Genomic DNA, 13735 nt, shown 5'->3' with positions numbered 1-13735 from the left:
TCCAAGAAAGCAAATTTAAAGTAGGCAGCTATTTATAGTTTTGGCAAAAGCAGAATTAACAAAAATGGGACCGGGAAGGGACTTCACGGGGCTATTTAGAACCCCGCCCCTTCTGCGTCCTGCTGCTGGAGCCCCTGCAAGGTGCCCAGCGAGGTGGGGTCAGGGCTTCCGCTGGGGAAGCGCACCGGCACCTGTTGCTCCGGGGTGTATGTCCCCAGCAGGGCCATGGCATCTGTGCGGCTTCGGTGTCTGATGGCTCCTCTCTTCTCTTCTGTTTTCTGGCCTGAAGGTGACGGCCTCTCTCTTAGGTGCACCTTCTAAGACCAGCTCGCTGCTCATTCTGACAGAAAATGAGAACGAAAAGAGAAAGTGGGTTGGGATTCTGGAAGGACTCCAGGCCATCCTTCATAAAAACCGGCTGAGGAACCGGGTCGTGCATGTTCCCTTGGAAGCCTACGACAGCTCGCTGCCTCTCATCAAGGCCGTCTTGACGGCTGCCATCGTGGGTACGTCCCAAAGCCTGTGTCCTTTACGTGTCAGAAGCAGCCGCACTCTGCGGTGCCCATCTGAAAGTCAGACGCAGGTCACAGGCACGTTGTCCATTAGGGTTTCTGGACGGTTTCTCCCTGCGTGTTGAGAAGCAGGTGACCTGTGCGGACAGTCGGCCCTGGGTAAGCCTGGGGGTGCCCAAGGAGCCCTGCACACACCCAAATCCTCGCAGACTCACTCCCACCATTGGCCCTGCAGCGTCCATGTTTACAGAAAGTCACCCTGATACCAAAGTTTCACATCCCGGGGATGCTGTGTTTTCACCGACATGGTTGAAAATCCCCATGAATAAGCGGAGCCACGCAGTTCAAACCCATGCTGTTCCTGGTCAGCTGTACTGACTTTCTGTTACTTACCCTCCACAGATGCAGACAGGATTGCGGTCGGCTTAGAAGAAGGGCTGTATGTCATCGAGGTCACCCGAGATGGTGAGTGAGCAGTGGATTGCCAGCCTGGAATGTCACAGGCCCAGCCTGACCTCTGCAGACAGCGCAGGGTCAGTAGCTGCTAAGGGCTAAGACACATGCACTTGATGAAGGTGCGGGGGGGCCAGCGTGCCATGGAGACCAGCGCCGAGTGTCTGGCGACGTGCAAAATCCGTGTCGCATCCGTTGAGTTCAGGAGAGCACTGAGCGGGAGTGGGTGGGGGTCAAGGGACGCCCCTGGAAGGAGGAACAGCTGAGATTTCCCAACCTGTGCTGAGGCTTCACTTGAGAAGCTTTAGTTTCTTTGCTTCCAATTTTGACACTTCACTCTCCCCAGTGAGGAAGGGCAAAAGGTCTCCCTGCACGCGCCCGCTCCACAGCCCGGGTCTAGGAGCAGAAACTTCAGGAGACTGGAACTGTCCCTGGGCAGTGGGGCAGGGGTCCTGGGAGCATCCCTCAAGGCATCCAGCAGCATTTCACGGGAGCCGTAGTGCTTTCTCGACAGACCCAGTGTCTCAGCCTGCTACGGCCATGGAGGGAGAAGGGTGGGGCAGCTGCTGGGCGAGGCTCTGGCAACTCTTTGGGGAGGTCCTGAGCAAGCAGGGGGCTTAGGTTAACCTGGGACTATGTGAGGGCAGTGCCGTCAGAGGACTCGTCTCGGTTCCAGCGGGTCGGGGCAGCCCTTTGTTCGTCATGTGCAGCGCGAGGGTTCTCTGGTTCAAGGATAAGATGGAAGGAGGCCCAGGTCACCCCAGGGCCTTGCTGCACGAGGACCCAGGTGGAAGCGCTGCCCTGGTGCACTGAGGGGTGTGCACAGCAGCAGAGGCGGAGGAGCCTTCTGCCCGGCCCCGAGGCTGCCCTCTGAGCACGCTGTGCGTGTATAGGGCAGATTCTCCGGGGCACTCAGGCTGCTGGCTTTGTGGGCAGGGACAGGCTCAGGGCTGGGCTCAGGCTGCACACATAGGAAGGGAGCCCAGGGGAGGGGCCCAGGGCATTACAGGCAGGTCTTTAGCCAAAGCCGTCAGCCCCTGCGAGCCGCTGGCCGTTCTGTTGGCCTCACACTGTCCTCCACACCACAGTGATCGTCCGCGCAGCTGACTGTAAGAAGGTGCACCAGATCGAGCTTGCTCCCAGAGAGAAGATCGTGGTCCTCCTGTGTGGCCGGAACCACCACGTGCACCTCTGTCCGTGGTCGTCCCTTGACGGAGCAGAAGGCAGCTTTGACATCAAGCTTCCAGAAACCAAAGGCTGCCAGCTCATGGCCACGGCGACGCTGAAGAAGAGCTCTGCCACCTGCCTGTTTGTAGCCGTGAAACGGCTGATCCTTTGCTATGAGATCCAGAGAACTAAGCCATTCCACAGAAAGTTCAATGAGATTTTGGCTCCTGGCAGCGTGCAGTGCCTGGCGGTGCTCAGGGACAGGCTCTGTGTGGGCTACCCTTCTGGGTTCTGCCTGCTGAGCATCCAGGGGGACGGGCAGCCTCTAAACCTGGTAAATCCCAATGACCCCTCGCTTGCGTTCCTCTCACAACAGTCTTTTGATGCCCTTTGTGCTGTGGAGCTCGAAAGCGAGGAGTACCTGCTTTGCTTCAGCCACATGGGACTGTACGTGGACCCGCAAGGCCGGAGGGCACGCGCGCAGGAGCTCATGTGGCCTGCGGCTCCTGTCGCCTGTAGTATGTATATGTTTTCTGTTGCATATCCCTGTTGCTGCTTTTCCCACCGACAGTCAGCATGTGTTCGGTTTTGCTTTGGTGTGTCTTCTAGTTCCCTGAGTCTAGTAGTCACAAAGCATCAGGAGAGGTACGCTCCGTGGCCGCCCACAGCAGCAGGCACGGTGCAGATCTCAACGTCTCAGACCAGCGGTGGGCGGGCTCAGCAGCCGCTCTCCCTTGAGCACATGGGGCTGGTTCTTCCAGAGGCCTCAGCAGAAGACCCAGTCAGTGGACGAAGGACCAGGCAAACGGAGGATGGGGCATGGCGTTCATCTCTTGTTTAAAAGGCCTTCTGCCTGTAATCCCAGCACTTTGGGAGGCTGAGGCGGGCGGATCACGAGGGAGATCAAGACCATCCTAGCCAACATAGTAAAACCCTTTCTCTACCAAAAATATAAAAATTAGCCGGGCATGGTGGCATGTGCCTGTAAACCCAGCTACTCAGGAGGCTGAGGCTTGAAACAGGGAGGCGGAGGTTGTAGTGAGCCAAGATCACGCCACTACACTCCAGCCTGGCAACAGAACAATTCTCCATCTCCAAAAAAAAAAAGCCTTTCTCATGGTAATATATAAACTTACACAGTAGTAAAGAGAAACTGAAGGGTTTGGGTGGCCAGAAAAAATTCACCTCTGGTGTCTAAGTTACAGTCCCTCTTGGGACAAGTGTTATTCTGAGAGTGGTAGGAGCCGTTTCAAACAGTTGGGTCACTTAATTTACTTAGTTGACATGACTTTCTGTGTGAATGATGGCACTAGGGAAAGTAACACCAGTGGGCACTTCCCACCTGACCCGCTGTCTGATTGCTTTTAAAACCTTAAACCAGGCAGGGAGTGGTGGCTCACACCTATAATCCCAGCGGTGTATGAGGCTGAGGCAGGAGGCTCACTTGACCTCAGGAGTTCAGTACCAGCCTCGTCTCTATTAAAAACCAAAACAAACTAACCCGGCACGGTGCCACACGCCTGTAGTCCCAGCTATTTGGGAGACTGCGACAGGAGGATTTCTTGAGTCCAGAGACAGAGGCTCCAGTGAACCATGATCACACCACTGTACTCTAGCCTGAGGGACAGAATGAGACCCTGTCTCTTAAAAAAAAAAATGGAAGGAAACCTTAAACCTCAGAATCCCTCTGTTTGATCTATCAGAGTAACCTGCACCATGAAATCCACAGATGAAGGGGAGGCAGGGAAGGAGGAGACATGCCAGGCAGATGGGGTAACGGGGCAGGAGGTGGGGGAATTACGTTCTTCACTTACCTGAAGCTAACCCTTTGTCTGCCCCATTGCTGGCCTTGTGAGGTGGCAGCATACCCAGGCATCGTGGCTAGACACCAGGCCTTTGAGGTGCGTGCCAGCCTCCACCCACAGGAGCTTACTGCAGTGTGTCCCAGCTCCATCCCAATGGCCATGCCACAGCAGACGTGTGGGCAGTGGGGCCGGGCCATGGGGCCTGGGGTGAGGTGCAGGAAGGGCCCAGTCCACTGCCCCAGCACCCCTTGTCCTGGACTCTCCCCCTACACCCTGTTCTCTTCCTAGGCAGCCAGCACAGGGTTCAGAACCACACAGGATTTGTGTTTTTGCAAAGTGTAACGCTGAAGAGGACCCAGGTCACTTTAGTGTATTTGCGATCCTGGCCATGCGTGTCTGGCATAGACACCTGAAGTTCCAGGGTTCTCCACCTTGGTGGGCTGCCTCTCCCATGGAGGCAGTAAATGCAGATGAGTTTCAGAGCTGACCAAAAGTCATTTCACCACCTACAGGAGGAGGAGCTGCTCATTCTGCACCTGTGCTGAGCACCCTGTGCGGGTGGCCTCCGCGGCCCCTCCCTGGCCCTTAGGGCAGGTGTCATCCACTCTGTTGCGGAGGAGGCAGCCGAGGGCCACAGGGGCCATGTGTCCTGCATCAGTCACATATCACATCTGTCAGACCCCAGGTTCTTTATAATACTCTTTAGCTTAAATTTTTTTTAGACTGGAAATCTGTTTATCACTGAGTCAGCACATTAGACTTCTCCATGGTTCCTTGCAAGTGACAGCAGGTGAGGGCCTTCCCAGAAGCCCCTGTGTGGAGAGCGGTTCCCTGAAGGTCAGTTCAGGGTCTGCTTTTGCACGCGGCTCTCAGAGGCCTTACAGGTGCATCTGGAATGCCCCTGAAGCATCTGGTGACCAGGCCAACATCTTTTGTCTTTTGCAAACCCTGTTTGATTTTCTTTTTGTATTCAGAAGGTAAGGCCTGATCTAGGTCAGCGCAGTGGCTCGCCTGTAATCCCAGCACTTTGGGAGGCCTATGGGGTGGATCACCAGGCCAGGAGAGTGAGACCATCCTGGCCAACATGGTGAAACCCCATCTCTACTAAAAATGCAAAAAAAAATTAGCCAGGCCTGGTGGTACACACCTGTAATCTCAGCTACTCAGGAGGCTGAGGCAGGAGAAACACTTGAACCCGGAAGGCAGAGGTTGCAGTGAGCCAAGATCATACCACTGCACTCAAGCCTGGTGACAGAGCGAGATGATGCCTCAAAAAAAAGAAAATGGGCCTGATCTTGTAGCCTATTTGGAATCTGTGATAGAAACAGAGCAGAAGGCATTTAAAACACATCATCGGGCAGTGAGGTATGTCATGATGCAGATTAACCTTTAACTCTGGAGGTTGAAGAGCCAGAACAATCACTGAGCTGGAGCTGTCTTGCATTTGGGACCTGCCACCTCACAGCTCTGTGTTTCTGCAAGGTGATGGCTAGGAGCCAAGCCACGCCGAGGGGCTGTGGGGACAGTGAGTGTGCCACCCACATGGAGGGACGGAGCGGTGGACACGCACCGCGTCTCCATCACGTGGTGCAGCTGTGTCATTGCTGTTCTAAATGTGGAGAAAGCCCCTTAAACCCCAAGTGCCCAAAGGCTCTGCAGTCCTTCTCCTCACATCCTTGGTGCCCTGGGTGGTGGTGCTGCCGTAAGCTAACAGGAGGAGGTGAGGAGCAGAGCTTGGACGCCAGAGCTCCCTGCAAGAAGCCCTCACCCTCACTTGCATTCGCCCTCAGACCAGGCTGCAGAGGGGCCTCCCCCACCCCCACAGCACGGGTGCCTAGGGGTCTGGGGTCAGTGTGGAGGGCAGACAGGCAGGGTTGTTGGCCAGAGGTCAGTGGTGGGTTTCTGTGTGGTTTTAATACCTACCTGGAAACCTGACTTGCCATCTCCTACAGAAGGAATTCACCTCACTACTAAACAGCCTCTCCCTGAGTTTCCAGTGTGATAAGCCTGAATTAGTAGCTTTCATGATAGTACCATCTCATGAGAGCTAAATGAAAAACCAGACTTTTTAAGTCACCTTCAACATCTGTACTATAGTCTTCAAAATACCAGTTACAGAAGTGATGGTGGAGCCTTTAAACATTCGATTGTGTTTGTTTAAACTTTGAAATGAAGATGAATTCCAGAGTGGGAACGTGAAGTCTCTGGTGACGTGAACCAGCTGAGGGCAGTGCTGCCGCCTCCGCACTTGTTCAAGTGCCAAGGCGTGGCCTCCAGCCCGAGGGCAGGTGAGTTCTGAGCCGCCCTGGCTCACCCCGCTCCGCTCCGTCTGCGCTAGGTTGCAGCCCCACCCACGTCACGGTGTACAGCGAGTATGGCGTCGACGTCTTCGATGTGCGCACCATGGAGTGGGTGCAGACCATAGGCCTGCGCAGGGTAAGGCGGCCTCGGCGCCCTCTGGTGCGGGCGGGTTTCTCCCGGTGCGGTCTGCTTGGCCCGCGCTTACTGTCCCTCCTTGGCTTCTGATCCAGATAAGGCCCCTGAACTCGGAAGGCACCCTCAACCTCCTCAACTGTGAACCTCCACGCCTGATCTACTTCAAGAGCAAGTTCTCGGGTGAGCCTTCCTCTGCACCGGGAGTGGAGGGAAGGGGGCGAGGGGCGCGTGTCCCTGGCGCTGCAGCACCATCACCGCGCGCTCTGCTTCTGTAGGAGCGGTTCTCAACCTGCCAGACACCTGCGACAACAGCAAGAAGCAGATGCTGCGCACCAGGAGCAAAAGGCGGTTCGTCTTCAAGGTCCCGGAGGAGGAGAGACTGCAGCAGCGGCGGTAGGAGCGGGCCTCACGGGGCCAACCAGGCCTCGCTCTGGGGAGGGCCAAGAGGATTCTCATATCCATGAATCTCAAAAGTGTTTCTTTTCCCCAGAGAGATGCTTAGAGACCCAGAATTGAGATCCAAAATGATATCCAACCCAACCAACTTCAACCACGTGGCTCACATGGGCCCAGGCGACGGCATGCAGGTGCTCATGGACCTGCCTCTGGTGCGTGCACGGCCGTGGTGGGGCGGGCAGGCCAGGTAGGGCACTCCATCCTCTCCTCCCCAACTGCCGTGGCGGCTGAGACCGTCCCAAAGGCAGGGCCCACCCGCCAATGCTGGCACTGTGCTCTGACGTGTCACACAAGCCTGTCTCACTGAAGCTGTGTTCACAAGCACTATTCCTGTCACAGGCCTTGTGTGCAGACCCCAGGCCACCCTGGCAATGATGCTGCAGGTGTGCTTGTTGGAGTCTGTCACCGCGTCAGCCTGTTAAGAGTTTCCTAAGGCTATTTGCTGTCAGGTCGTGATTTCTAAGTAGCCCTTCATACCAACAGATAGCATACTTTCTCTTTTTTATTTAAGAAGTATGTTTTTTAGGCTGGGTCTGGTGGCTCAATTCCAGCACTTTGGGAGGCTGAGGCAGGTGGATCACCTGGAGGTCAGGAGTTCGAAACCAGCCTGGCCTACATGGTGAAACCCCGTCTCTCCTAAATTACAAAAATTAGCTGGGCATGGTGGTGGGCACCTGTAGTCCCAACTACTTGGGGAGGATGAGGCAGGAGAAACGCTTGGACCTAGGAGACAGAGGTTGCAGTGAGCTAAGATCGTGCCACTGCACTCCAAACTAGGGGACAGAGTGAGACTCAGTCTCAACAAAAAAAATAAATGCTTCTTACAGGATTTGACCTGGCCTAAGTTGCTGTTGCCAGTTCTTAGTTCCAGACTGCCCTGAGCCCTTGTCCATTCCAGGGAGATTTCTGGCCCCCATTTTGCTCATAAAAGTCAGGGGGCCACAGCCACCATAGGTGGCACAAACTTCGCCACTGACCCTTCTTTATGTCTCCCAAGCATACTCATGTGTTGCTGTCTCTGTCCAGAGTGCTGGGCCCCCCTCCCAGGAGGAAAGGCCAGGCCCCACGCCCACCAGCCTGGCTCGCCAGCCTCCGTCCAGGAACAAGCCCTACATCTCGTGGCCCTCGTCAGGTGCGGAGCAAGCGTGGCCCCCACCACCCTGGGGGAGGTGGGAGGTGGGAATGGGGAGACCCCAGAATTTTTATTCCATATTTGAATTTTTCCCTAAGAGGAAAGCTGTCCTTGCTCCATAGGTGGATCGGAGCCCGGTGTGGCTGTGCCTCTGAGAAGTATGTCCGATCCAGACCAGGACTTTGACAAAGAGGTGAGACATGCCCAGGTGCAGTGCTGTGGCCGTGAGCTGTCACTGCAGGAGGAGAAACAGCCCGAAGATATGGGGGCCTGAGTAGTGGGACAGCCCTTCTGGAGCACCCTACTTGGGCTGTTCTGTGCAGTGTGAGAGTGACAGGGTGGCAGGGAGGCAGGGGTGGCCGTCCCTTCCTCCGGGAGGCCCAGGCAGCCATCTCTTGGTCAGATCCTATGTCTCCTTTGGGAGCGCTGGCTGGGGGCGGGTTGTCACTGCCCCTCAAGGAATGGAAGCTTTCCAGCCAACCAGCTCCTCCAGAGGCTGCTCCTTCCTCTGGGACTCCCCTGTGTTGTTTTATGTACTACATACAGTGTGACACATGTGGTTGCTTTGGGCCAGGCTGGCCTTCCACATTGGTCTCTTCTGCTCCTCCCCTGGGATGGCGCTAGGTGCCAGAGGGTGGGGACCACCTCGGGGACAAGCCGTGCTCTGGCTGGCAGCGTTCTTGCACGCAGCTCAGCTGCACTGCTCTGGCCTCAGTTTCCCCTGTGCAGAATGGGGGTGAGAATGCAATCGAGGGAGATGGGGAGCTGCAGTCCTGTGGGCTGAGGAGTGAGCTGAGGGCCGAGCCCTCGGCGCCATCCTTGGAGGGAGGGAGGCAGAGGGGCCAGGCCCATCACTGCAGCACACATCTCAGCCCCAGCACTGAGATGTTTTAACATCGGCTGCCCAACAGATGTGCAGGTGCCTTGCACACATTACTGGTTCTGCCAAGGTCGGTGTCTCTTCCTCTGGACGTCCTCTGACTTTCCGTCCTTTGTCCGTCCTGCTCCCCGCCCTTTACTCTGCAGCAGGCCCTCAGCCTGTCTTTGTCTGGTGGGTGGTAACATTTTTGCAGCGAGCACTGCTGTTACTTTACAGCTTGCTCCGGAGCTTGTGTCTGTGCTGTTTCCCGCTCAGGAGATTCGATGTGTGTCTTGGGCTGTCACACCACACAGAGGACATGGCATCCCTCTCAGGGCACCGTGTCCCGAGGCAGCTAGTGCCTGTTTCGTCTGCATGACCTTGTTTGTTCTTTTAAATGAAAGTCACAAAACAACTATTTTTTTTTAAAGTGATAACAGAGGCAGGGCCTCACTGTTGCCCAGGCTGGTCTCCCAACTCCTGGGCTCAAGCTGTCCTCCCACCTCGGCCTCCCAGAGGATTTGGATGACAGGCATCAGCCAGCACACCAGGCCCAGATGACCGAAGTGAACAACTGAGTGACATTTAGAACATTCACCACCTCTTTCTCATTCAGAAACATCTCCATTACTCCAGGCTGGGCGCAGTGGTTCATGCCTGTAGTACCAGCTCCTAGCGAAGCTGAGGTGGGAGGATCGCTTGAGTTCAAGGCCAGCCTGGGCAATGTAGCGAGACCCTGTCTCTAAAACATAATAAATAAAAAAGACATTTTCATCATTTCAAAGTAAATTCCTGTCCCTTAAGCATTCTCTCCCCATCACTCCCTCCCCTTAGAACCTGGGCAGCCCCGTTTTCTGAGATTTCCCGTTATGGACATTTTGTGGAAACGGAGTGCCCAGCCTTTCGTATAGAAATTTTGTTTTTCCTCCCGCCCCCCAAGAAATGGTTTTGACCTTTTGTGCCTGGCTTTCACTTGGCAGACTGTTTCCGTGGTCACCGCCGCTGTAGCATGTGTCACTGTTTCGTTTTCATTGCTAAATAATACTCTCTTATATGGACAGAGCCCACCTTGTTTGCCCGTTCTTCCCGACGCCGGTTTGGGCCGCAGTGCATGGTGCTGGGGACGCGTGTGCACATACTTCTTTCAGTGCCTGTCTTCACATTGGGGTCTGTGGCTGTGAGTGGGATTGCTGGATTGATGTGGTGATTCTGTGTTTAACTTTGAAGCGCCACCAAACTGTTTTCTGCAGCAGCTGTACCATTTTACGTTTCCACCAGCAGTGTATGAGGGTTCTCATACCCCACATCCTCACCAATACTTTCCGTGTTTTTGTTTTCTTTTTAATAGTCATCCTAGTGGCTGTGAAGTGGTACCTGACTGTGGTTTGAATTGCATTCCCTAAAGACTTGAGTATCTTTTCTTAAGCTTATTGGCCACTTCGTACCTTCTTTAGAGAAATGCCTGCTCAAGGCCTTTGCCCATTTTTGAATCGGTGGTTTGTCTTTCTGTGATGGTGTTCTGAATAGCAGGCTCTTGTGAGAGATGTGATTTGCGGGCGTCTTCTCTTGTTCTACAGGTTGTCGTCATTTACGTTCCTCGTAATGCATTTTTTTTTGTTTGCTTTTTTTTTTTTTTTGATTCATAGTCTTGCTCTGTTGCCCAGGTTGGAATGCAGTGGTACGATCTCAGCTCACTGCAAGCGATTCTGGTGCCTCAGTCTCCTGAGTAGCTGGGACTACAGGCACTTGCCATCATGCCCAGCTAATTTTTGTATTTTCAGTAGAGGCAGGGTTTTGCCATGTTGGCCAGGCTGGTCTCGAACTCCTGACCTGAAACGATCCACCCACCTTGGCTTCCTGAAGTGCTGGGGTTACAGGCGTGAGCCACCACCCAGCCTGGAACAGCCATCTGAGCAATATACTTACTCCATGAACGTCGGATATTTTCCATTTATTTAAGCTATTTTTTTTCAGCAATGTTTTGTAATTTATAGTGTACAAATTTTTCACTTCTCTGGTTAAACTATTCCTAGCTATTACTTCGGATGTTATTGTAAATTGAATTTTTTTTTTTTCCGTTTCCCTTCCAATGTGTTCATTTCTGGTGTATAGAGATACAGCTGACTTGTGTGTGTTGATCTTGTGCCCTGGATTTTCTATGTGTAGAATCACATCGTCTGCAAACAGAGATGGTTTTACTTTATTTCTAACTTGGAATCCTTTTTCTTTCTTTTTCTTCCCTGGTTGCTCTGGCTAGAACTCCTAGTGCCATGTTGAATAGTGGTCGTGAAAGCAGGCATCCTTGTCGCTGATCTTGGGGGAAATTTCGTCTCTCACCACTGAGTATTGTTAGCTGTTTCATCATTTGAGGGAGTGCCCTTCTATTCCTAGTGCTTTTCTCAGGAAAGAGTGTCATGTTTGTGAATGTGGACTGCTTGGTTGCAGGTGTGCACCACTGTGCCCGGCTAATTTTTGTATTTTTAGTAGAGACAGGGTTTCATCATGTTGGCTAGGCTGGTCCTGAACTCCTGACCTCGAGTGCCATCCACCCACCTTGGCCTTCCAAAGTGCTGGGGTTACAGGTGGGAGCCACTGCACCCCGCCTCATCTGGTTTCTTCATTACAATTCTTGTAATAATTCCTGTGTTATTTTTGAGTGGGGTGAGACATCAATTTGTGACTCTCACCAGCAAGCTGAAGGCCCCCAGGAATCGCTGGTGGAGAAGCTTGTGTGTTCTCATGACTCGAAAGGGGAAGAGCAGTTGCCACAGCTGTCCCTGGGCAGACATGCGCGTCCAGCTGGGCACTGCCTCCTCAGGCTAGGGCAGCAGGTGCTCACCCTGCCCTCTTCCTGTTCACAGCCGGATTCGGACTCCACCAAACACTCAACTCCATCAAACAGCTCCAACCCCAGCGGTCCACCGAGCCCTAACTCCCCCCACAGGAGCCAGCTCCCCCTGGAAGGCCTGGAGCAGCCGGCCTGTGACGCCTGAAGCCACCAGCACGCCACAGGGCCCAGGGAGCTGGGGATGGCCTTCAGCGTCAGTGCCAAGACTGAGCGGGCCCTCCAGTGTTGTCCAAGGAAATGTAGAGTCACTTTGTAGATACGGAGATGAAGACAAATCTTTATTATAATATTGATCAGTTTTATGCCGCATTGTTCGTGGCAGTAGACCAGATCCGTTCGTCTGCACAGCTGTGAGGCGACAATGTCCCGTCTGCACGTGAAGGACCCCACACAGCCCCTCTCCCACCCCTGACAGACAGCCCAAGAAGGCATGTGGGGCCCTGCTGACGCCACTTCCTCAGCAGAAACCCGTCATAATACGGCTGCTTCGGAAGCAGACAGCTGGGGACACAGCCTCAGTACCCAGTCTTTCCCTAGTTCCTGAAACCCTAGGACCTTAGGAGAATAGTAAGACGTCGTCTAGCATTCCCAGTGTCACTAGAATTTTGAAGACAGAGGAAAGTGGAGGTTAGTTTGTGGCCTTTTTATTCATTTAGCCATTGCATAGTCAGCTGCAGAAGTGCTGCTGACCACCTGGTCATGGACAGAGGCCCGGGACCAGTGACACCCTGTGTCCCTGTGTGCGTCACGTTCATTCTGGGTCACAGCCATGAAGTGTCACCAGTATCTACTACTGTGAAGTCAGCTATAGTCTCTGCTTTCCACTCGCTTCCAAGGCTTCTGCCTCCTGCCATAAAACCAGCAAGTGTCGCGGTGCAGGCAGGCCCTGCGGCCTGCTGGGCTGAGGCCAGAGCCTCAGGGAGCCACACTGCAGCCACTGGGACACCCCACCCGCCCCCACCCCCGCATGGAGCCCTGGTGATTAGTAGCCCTTATGATCACGTAGACCCACCCAACACACTCCTGCACACCGGCCCTGGCCCACGGCGCAGCGATGCCCTTCGCGTGTATTTCACCTCACCCTTCTTTGTGTCAGATGTTGAGTGACCAGCTCTGTGGCCCTGTGTCATCAGAGGCTCGTGGTTAACTGTTGGCGGCAGACACAGCTTGTCCGCAGCTTGGGCCGGGCCTCCCCTGTCCTCCCACCGGTTGGCTGCTTGGCAAGCCTGTTCAGGATGTGCTCTTCCCCAAGTCGGCACTGACTGGCCCAGCTCCGCCAGCCCTGCCCACCCCACTGCCCTCCTGGGCCTTCTGCTGGACGGGCACCTGAAGGGGGGTTCTGGTTTTTACTTTTTTAATGTAAGTCTGAGTCTTTGTAATTATTGAATCGTGAGAACATTTTTGAACAATTTACCTGTCAATAAAGCAGAAGACAGCAGTTTTAAAGTTCCCAGCAGTCCGTCTGGATGTGATGATAACGTGTCACCTGCGTGTGTCTGGGCCCCAGAAGTGCCTGAGCTCCAAAAGGCAGTGAAGGAGCCGCCTTGCCAGTGGAAGCTATTCTGGGTAACTCACAGGTCACGGATGCTGCTGTTGGAGGGGTGAACCTGAGCAGGGGGCATCCTTGGGGCAGGACTGAAGGGTGGAAGGAGGGCAGTGTGCCTGTGAGCCCGAGCCAGGCAGCGCCAGGGCCCCAGGAGGCTGTCCACAACCATACATGGTAACCTCGCAGCAGCCCAAAGGGACGGGATGGGGTGGGCCAGAGTGCCCGGGAAGAGGCAGGAGCTCTGGGAGAGGCCTGGGCCAGGGTGAGTGATCCGGGTTGAGGGGATGCTCGGGGTTACTTTCCCAAGTTGTCATATGAGGAGTTGCCTTCTATTTGCAACTGACCAGCACCCACTGGGGGCACAAAAGACCCGGCAGTCTGGGCCAGGAAGCACCGCCTAAGCAGTTGCTACCACAAACAGCAGCTTTCTTGGGAAGCCCAGAGCACCACAGCCCACAGCAGGGGCGGGTCCCGCAGAGCATCTCCTCCCACAGCCCACAGCAGGGGCGGGTCCCGCAGAG

General features: G+C 54.6%; 1 protein-coding gene across 4 annotated transcripts in view; it reads left to right on the top strand.

The window, feature by feature from the left end:
• The window catches only part of CDC42BPB (CDC42 binding protein kinase beta), a 112434-nt gene extending 99310 nt beyond the window's left edge, over window positions 1-13124 (top strand). For 2 of the 4 annotated variants that reach the window (XM_012471198.3, XM_012471197.3), the window contains 10 exons: window positions 290-506; window positions 915-977; window positions 2054-2650; window positions 6276-6373; window positions 6469-6553; window positions 6649-6766; window positions 6864-6981; window positions 7856-7961; window positions 8084-8154; window positions 11682-13124. In XM_012471198.3, coding sequence (XP_012326621.1) covers window positions 290-506; window positions 915-977; window positions 2054-2650; window positions 6276-6373; window positions 6469-6553; window positions 6649-6766; window positions 6864-6981; window positions 7856-7961; window positions 8084-8154; window positions 11682-11813 — 1605 coding nt within the window. In that variant the 3' untranslated portion in view covers window positions 11814-13124. Of the gene's footprint in view, window positions 1-289; window positions 507-914; window positions 978-2053; window positions 2651-6275; window positions 6374-6468; window positions 6554-6648; window positions 6767-6863; window positions 6982-7855; window positions 7962-8083; window positions 8155-11681 lie in introns of those variants that run through there. The other 2 variants (XM_021675233.2, XM_064375241.1) reach the window with 2 other exon arrangements.
• The last annotated feature ends 611 nt before the right edge of the window (window positions 13125-13735 follow it).

Source organism: Aotus nancymaae, unplaced genomic scaffold (assembly GCF_030222135.1).
Source record: "Aotus nancymaae isolate 86718 unplaced genomic scaffold, 86718_ANA_hifiasm-v0.15.2.pri h1tg000011l, whole genome shotgun sequence".
NCBI lineage: Eukaryota > Metazoa > Chordata > Mammalia > Primates > Aotidae > Aotus > Aotus nancymaae.
The sequence above is the reverse complement of the archived record's forward strand: the minus strand, read 5'-3'. Positions and strand labels throughout refer to the sequence as shown.